The sequence below is a fragment of the Mchenga conophoros genome, linkage group LG1 (genome assembly GCF_057382185.1).
Source record: "Mchenga conophoros isolate Kocher_MC1m ecotype Shallow Benthic linkage group LG1, M_conophoros_male_GT1.1, whole genome shotgun sequence".
Lineage (NCBI taxonomy): Eukaryota > Metazoa > Chordata > Actinopteri > Cichliformes > Cichlidae > Mchenga > Mchenga conophoros.
The window spans coordinates 8591078-8598869 of NC_140526.1; the positions used below are offsets into that span (position 1 = coordinate 8591078).

General features: G+C 41.9%; 1 protein-coding gene across 1 annotated transcript in view; it reads left to right on the plus strand.

Annotated features, from left to right (window-relative positions):
- Window positions 1-7403, plus strand: part of cskl (c-src tyrosine kinase-like) — a 51108-nt gene extending 43705 nt beyond the window's left edge. The window contains exons 6-13 of the mRNA XM_085247125.1: window positions 1495-1588; window positions 2087-2152; window positions 2266-2365; window positions 2559-2649; window positions 3184-3257; window positions 3797-3992; window positions 4954-5040; window positions 5369-7403. Of these exons, the coding sequence (XP_085103251.1) occupies window positions 1495-1588; window positions 2087-2152; window positions 2266-2365; window positions 2559-2649; window positions 3184-3257; window positions 3797-3992; window positions 4954-5040; window positions 5369-5551 (891 nt within the window). The 3' untranslated portion in view covers window positions 5552-7403. The remainder of the gene's footprint in view (window positions 1-1494; window positions 1589-2086; window positions 2153-2265; window positions 2366-2558; window positions 2650-3183; window positions 3258-3796; window positions 3993-4953; window positions 5041-5368) is intronic.
- Window positions 7404-7792: the final 389 nt, after the last annotated feature.

Here is a 7792-nt window from a genome sequence, read left to right on the forward strand (position 1 = left end):
GTCAGCTTGGTGCAAATGCACCAGCCCTCTCACCCTCCTCCTTGTTCCCACAGTAAATGCTCCCCAGGAACCTCACCTTTACACTAATACTGACAGTGTCCAGCAGAGGTTTAAACATTTCCCAAGTGTGATCTTTTCATCACAGTGTGTCTGACTTTAAAGTGTAGATTTTTATTCCTTTGTGTTTTTTGTTTGTTTGTTTTTTAACTGACTTCTGTTGATAGTTACTTTTCTGTAGTGTAGTGATTATTTAAGCATTTTATATAGTAGCCAAAGCTGCAGGGGATGTAATTTTATAAGTGACTTGCCCTCCGTATTGTTGTCCCTTGATCTGTCCACATCTGAAGTAGCTTAAAGAGACTATACCTTATGCTTTTTCTTATTTTGTTTTACAATGGTGGATGCTCATATCATATTAAACATGTTCAAAGTTTCCAGTAACAAACAAGTCTACTAATGGGTCTGCATGATGTCAGTAAGGGCTGATATCCATAATTTGGTCATCTCAGACACGCAACTCAGGCTGTGAGCATAGGAGACCCACCCACAAACTTTACCAAAGGACAGCCAATCAAAAGAAATCTGTCTTAGAGGGAAGGAAGCTAAAATGTTTTACACAGTGGATGAGTCTCTGTGTAACATGAGTAGGAATCGTTTCAAATGGAAATGCAGTGAAAGACACATAAAAGACCTTTAGTAAGTTTAGACATAGTGGATCATCTGTCTCTTCAACTACACGAATTTAAAGAAAAAAAAATAGAGCTTTTAAAGTAATAAAACTTTATTCTGGTGGATTTTTTTGGTTTGTTTTAGAGCTGGAAAAAGGGCAAATCTGAAAATGTACTCATGTCTTTTGTAACTGGAGCTGATTAGAAACACACACTGCTTTAATAGAGTACTTCTGACTGGAGCTGGAGTTAAATTTTACAGAGCAGCAGAAGCAGCCCTTAAACTTCAGGCGAACACCTTACTGTGTTTTCTCGCTTTGTACTCTGCTGTAAATCCTCCCAACTTTGCTGCTCCTGTTTTATTCCATCTTTCATATGGAAATGAGGCCGGGATTCTGTCGTCCCTCAAGACGAGCCTCCTCGTCTTTAACAAAGATGCATGTTGATAAAAGGTAAACCTGTCATGCTGTACCTGTTTGGTGGATGGAGCCTCCTCTCATAAAATCTGACAACACAGCTTGAATCTTCTTTTCATCGCTACCGTCACATTTTTCTGCAGAGGGTGGCCCCGAACATCAGCCTCTCTTTTGTTTTGCATATCAAAAGCTTGTATATAGACTCAACAGTATGAAGTAATCCAAGAACATCCGTATCGGATCATTCAGCTAGGTACAGTGGCACAGTACAGTATATACTGCTGACCTAAATTCAGGGAAAACCTTTTGAGAGAGGATTTTCTTTGTAACTTTTAACACTTGAAGCATACATACTTTTTTTTTCTTTATGCATGGAGATTGTATTTAATTCTCAAACTTTCTCTCTCCAGCACTACACCAAAGACGCTGATGGCCTTTGTACCAGGCTGATTAAACCGAAGTTGATGGAGGGAACAGTGGCAGCGCAAGACGAATTCTCTAGGAGTAAGAGCACACAGAGCTCATTACACAGCCCTACAGGGACACTGGCACCAATACACACAGGGACACTTTGTTATGCTTGTCTTTATATGCCACATTAACCTCACAGTATCAGATGCATGAACACACACACACAGTGTACAGAGAAATCCTGCGTCTCCTACGAGCTTTAATAGCATTAATCAACTGAGGGTGGTTAATCTTTGTGTGGCTGGGAACGACTGCTGGGCTTCACCGGCTCTCAAGGTCAATCTCCAGCTCTGTCTGTCTTTATTTACCCTCACATACCCATCTGACCCAGCTAATTCTTACACTAGAGAAATGCAAAGATTAATTCTCCTGCTTAAAGGATATACATCATTGTCAAAGTTATTTTAACAAGAAAATAGCTGCTGTAACTGCAAAGTCATGAACAGAGGATTTTTTTCATAACGCCTTTTTGGAATAATATTATTACTTACATTATGATTGCAGAGTGTCATTAACGTCCTCTTTTGGCAGGTGGCTGGGCCTTGAACAGAAAAGAGTTGAAACTCCTCCAGACCATTGGCAAAGGGGAGTTTGGGGGTAAGAACCAAATTTAAACAGGATATTTTCACATTTCATTTTCATTTCTCACATCAGGCCAAGGTCACCTTGGAGAATGTACTAAAACTTTGTCCCCTCTGTGTCCTTGTCAGATGTGATGGTAGGAGACTACAGAGGGACCAAGGTGGCGGTCAAGTGCATCAAAAATGACGCTACAGCACAGGCTTTCATCGCTGAGGCTTCTGTCATGACGTAAGATCCGCAGCTATTGCTTTTTGTACTTCACACCACCACAGATGTTTCTGTCTGCAGACATGTTTCTTCATCAAATATTAGGTCATCCTTTGTCATTTTTGTGGGTAGAAGTTGACCATGATTTTTAAAAAATATTTTACTGCATGCTTACCGCATATTTTTTTCCCCCTCTGTTTCTGTGTTTCGACAGGCAACTGAGGCACAACAACCTGGTGCAGTTGCTAGGGGTAATCGTGGAGGAGAGGGGCAGTCTCTACATCGTCACAGAATACATGGCTAAGGTCAGTCCAAGTGCTCTTTTATGACAAGTTCTAAAACTGGAAATGGTACATGCTCGCATTAACCCTCTGCGATTTAAACGCTAGTTCAGTACATTAGGAGAATAAAACACAGTCAAAACCACGCTAATGAAACAGTTGTTAGCCTTGCTTAGCATAAAGACAGGAGACACTGGAAAACACCTGACCTGACCCCATTCAGCGGGTACAAAAAGATTTATATCTTGTTTGTTTCATCTGCAGAGGGGGTTACAGGTTGTGCACTAGAGGAGGCATTTGCTTCTAAGCCAAGAAATGATGACGACTGTGACCTCATGTAAAACAGCAAATGGATTTTTAAAACACTTGTTATTGTACAGATGAAACAAATGTTTCCCCTTATTAAAAAAAAATACTTTGACATGTTTTCTTTTTTCGCACGGGGTCATCGATTTGGTTTTTACTCAGGCTATTCATGCTAAAAAATGTACCTACACAGTTTTCTGTGAGACTTTCTTGAATGTAAGCATTGTGTTAATAATCCAAACTGCACCACAGGGCAGCCTAGTGGACTACCTGCGCTCTCGAGGGCGGACTGTTCTCGGTGGAGACTGCTTACTCAAGTTCTCACTGTGAGTCTCTTTCAAGCAATTATTTAAAGAATTATTTAAAAGAACATTTTTAAACTGCTCTTTTCGGGATCTGAAACTAAATCACTGCCACTTTAACCCTCTGCGTTCTTACTGAACTTCAGGAGAAAAGTGTCATAGCAGTAACATGAACGTTGTTTGCTGCAACTCATACATCCTTATTTATTTTAATTTAATAATTATCTAGCTAATATTGTTATCTAAAGCAAGTTAAGTCCATTGTGATCAGTACAAAGAATGAGTGTAAGCTTTCAGATGAGCATTATTATATGTTTGTCTCAAATTAATCAGTTGAAGTTTCATTTTTCTGTGCCAGCCTTGTAAGTTTTGAAATAACTTACAGTAGTGAAAAAACATTTTGGAGCATTTACATCTGAAACTAAATTGAAAATCATAATGGCTTAGTTTTCCCTCTAGCCAAGCTAATTTTCCTGACAAGGGCAGGTGATAAAAGTAAAATCCTCAACCACCTATTGCCCTATATTAGTTAGCCAGTTCTCACTCATCCTCTTTCCTGGCAGTGACGTGTGTGAAGCTATGGAGTACCTGGAGGCCAATAACTTCGTCCACAGAGACCTGGCGGCTCGCAATGTGCTGGTTTCTGACGATAACATCGCCAAGGTCAGCGACTTCGGCCTCACCAAGGAGGCATCCTCCATACAGGACACTGCCAAGCTGCCCGTCAAATGGACATCCCCAGAAGCACTAAGAGAGAAGGTGATGGGATGAGACAGGGTTGATGTTGCTGACTCGACTCTTAATTGATCTGAATAAGGGCGGTTTATTTAAAATGGATTAAAAAGGGGAGGCTGCAGGATATCAGTTTATTTGAATGAGAGTGCCAGTCCAAGACAGTCTTTTAAATAGTGGTATAATCTTGATCCCGGGTCTAGCAAGTTCATTAATAGTGTGTTTGTCTGCCCTAAAAGTATTTAAAGAGGCCAGTTTAACAAAGAGTGGTGTTTAGTGGCTCATAAACAGTTTTCCTGCTGGAGAGTAAAAGCAAGCCCAAAGGTTTTCTCAACATCTTAATCGAATCATCTGTCAAGCTGCCCAGAATTTCTGCCCAGATAAAGTAACTCTGGGCACCCAGAGCCTGACAGCAAAGAGTGTATGACTGTTGAACAAGCTGCAAATATGGGGGGGGAAAATAATTATTCAGCTCTATTTCCAACAAAGTTAGGACAATGTGTAAACAAATTCACTGAAATGTTAATGAATTAAGGCCTGAGTTTAACTGAAAATGTTGAGAATGAGAAATGTTTCTGAATTTGATGCCAACATCTTAATGTTGGTTTAAAAAAACACAGACGGTGTGTGTGTGTGTATATGCGAGGGTCAAGGCAGCAGACCAAAATATAATGGCTGTGGCAGCAGTGCAGTGGAAATGGACAGTTATAGAGTGGAAATCTTTATATTTAAAATGAAAATGAGGGACTGTCTATAAAAATGTCAGCAATTCCTTAAGTTTAAGCAGTCCTTTTGTTAATGCCCTTGAATTAAAGTTGAAAGTGTGCACTTCAGTCACATCTTGATTGTTTGGTTTAAAATCCACCGTGGGGGTGCATGTACTGTACGACCTGGTTTTGTTGGTCTGGAGGGAGGCGCAAGCCTGATCTGCTTTCTGAATGCCTTTATGTATAATGTATGAATTTCGGCTTCTCTCTTAATCCAACAGAGGTTTTCCACTAAGTCAGACGTTTGGAGTTATGGGATCCTACTGTGGGAGATCTACTCCTTTGGGCGTGTGCCTTATCCTAGAATTGTAAGTACCTTTATGGGATTTTCTGTGGCTCGCTGACGTCTGACATACACCAGCAGATGGCAGGCTTTATTGCCTGAACCATTTATTTATTTTTGTGCAAGATCAGTGTAACTGCTGGTTCTCTGTGTTGGCCTCATTCATGCCATGAAACAACTGAAGCAGGTGATGTGTCACCGGTTGATACGTTTGCATTTTTAGTTATTTTTAGTTATTCTTGTTATGTAGTTACCTTTGCCTGGAATATTGCATCACCTTTGAGTCCATTGCATCAGTTTGACTGATCAAAATGTTGAGCTAATGTCAGCATTTCTTTGTCTGTGTCTCTCAGCCGTTGAAAGAAGTGGTGCCTCGGGTAGAGAAAGGGTACAAGATGGATGCCCCAGACGGCTGCCCCGCCGTGGTGTACGACCTGATGAAGCAGTGCTGGACCTTGGATCCCGTGATGCGGCCCTCCTTCCGCATGCTGAGGGAGAAGCTCCAGCATATCAGAGCCAAGGAGCTCTACCTGTGAAGAGGAGGTGCTTGTGGGGGGTACCGGGGGAAGAGGACGGGGGCGAGATGCAGCCCAGCACAGCTGTAAAGTGGGAGGAGGAGAAGGAGAAGAGGGACCACAGCACTTTCCTCCTACCTGCCAAGCCTCTTGACCTGTGGGACTGCTACGCTGTGCCCCCTCCCCCGACCTCCACCGTCCACCAGCCGTCCTCTGCTTTCACACTAGGACTGTTTTCCTATTTGTGTTGTATAGCTTTTGCCAGACAATTTCCTCTTCTCGCGATGGGCCGCTTCTCTTTCCTCCTCCTACACCTGCCACTGCTCACTCACTCTCCCTTCTCTTTGTCACTTGGTCCAAATTGCTCTTCTTCTTCTATGTGAAAGTTCCCTTTTGTTTCTTTGTATTTCCTCCCCTCCTCCTCCTCTCCTGAACATGGCATTAACTGGAGGGGAGGCTGGCCTTTTCCTCCACGTTTGTCAGGTGCTCTTTTCTTCTCCAGTCCACCCCACTCGATCATTCCCAGATTCCCATATCACCATGTGGCTTTGCATGCCTTTCAGCCCAACTCTGTCATTCCTTCCTTGCATCCCTCCTTGCTTTCCCTCGGCCTTGTTGTCAGGTGTGGGGCCTTCGCTCTGTGCCAAAGTGCCTCCAGTCTACAGAGCTCCAGACTTCCCTCCAACACTTCTTTTGATTGGACTGTTATGGTTTCAATTTTTATTTTTTAAACAAAATCTTTTTTTATTGCTTTCTTTGTTCCAGAGGTTATGAAACTGTTTGGGGTTTTTTTAAGTGGCATCTCCTTCACCTCCACCATCTTTACATCAGACTTTTTTTTTTTTTTTTTTTGGTTTTTGCTTTGTTAATCCAAGCGTCCATGAAGAGCACGAGAATAGGAAGTGAGGAGACTTGGAGGGGGCCAGTGTCATGTTCATCCTTCCTTAAAGACCGCCCAGAGGAGCGGTAGGTGGGTGGTTGGGTGGCAGGGCAATAACAGGAGAAGAAGGGGGAGAGGCAGTTCACAAACATGGTTGATTCATCATACGTGGGCTTGTTTTTATATCAAAATATATTTAAAGGATTAAAAAAAAAAAGAACAAGGAAAAACTGACTTGGACAGAGTTAAAAAAGGACGCTTTTCAGAAGCCAGGAGCAACTTGCCGTTAGGGATGTTCAGTGTCTCTGTGAATGCTAGGGTCGGGGTGGTGCATGCTGTGTGTGAGAGGCCTTGGGTTCAACTGTCAGTGCTTTCAATGTTCATTGTTTTATTATGCTATCATAATTATGAATAAATCATTCCATCTGAACAGTGTGGAAACACCTGCATAATTATATCTAAGTGTGTGTGTGTGTGTGTGTGTGTGAGAGAGAGAGAGAGAGAGAGAGAGAGAGCATATTTTAGAAGGAGGAGTGCTGTCTTACTGTACAAGCACCTCCCCACCTCTATGAATGTGTGGTTTTTGGATTTGACAAGCGCCAAATTTCAGGGTTGAAAATAAAGCAAATGCTAAAATGCCCCCAAAAAACTGCAATTCCTCTGTTGGCCACTAGAGGCTGGCTCCAAAGTAAATTCCACCAGACAAAATTAACATGTTTACATCCCGGTACAATAAAGCCACATGGGCACTGCGCTATTAATGGTTCTAAAAAAAGAAGGGGGGGTTTCCACATCATGATCACAGTCCTTAGTGGAAATATTACTAAATCCTGTTTTCGTTTTCTCGACTTTCGTGGTTTATTCTCCAGGGAGTATGAGCTGTGTGAATCTATATTTAAATTACTTTTGGTTGCTGTTTTGCCATTTTCCTTTTGTCTCTGCTGATAATGAGGAAATCCCTTGATCCCAATTAAAGAGACATTTAAATCCACACTCGGCTTTCTGCATTGTAATGCCCTTCAGTGAGTTGCAAAGTAAATGTGAAGGGTTAAAGATGTCTAACAGGATGAAAAATGCTTATTTTCCCTTGTAAAAGGAATAATATCAAAACACAACAATAGAAAAGAGTTCTTTGATATAACCGTTCAACTCTTTACCTTTTTTGTGATGCAGATCAGAAAGCAAAACGACTGATCTAGAGGAGTGTTTTATACCTGCAGCTATAAATAATCCTCATGTGATCATTCTTTGATAGTACTGCTACAAACAGATGGGGTTTGTCATCAAGGTGTGAAGGAGTGTCAGCTGAGTTGTTCCCAGTGCTGCCTTCACTGTGCCTCCTCTGCTCTTTGGAGAGGGCCCAGTTGTCCCCAGTACAGTGA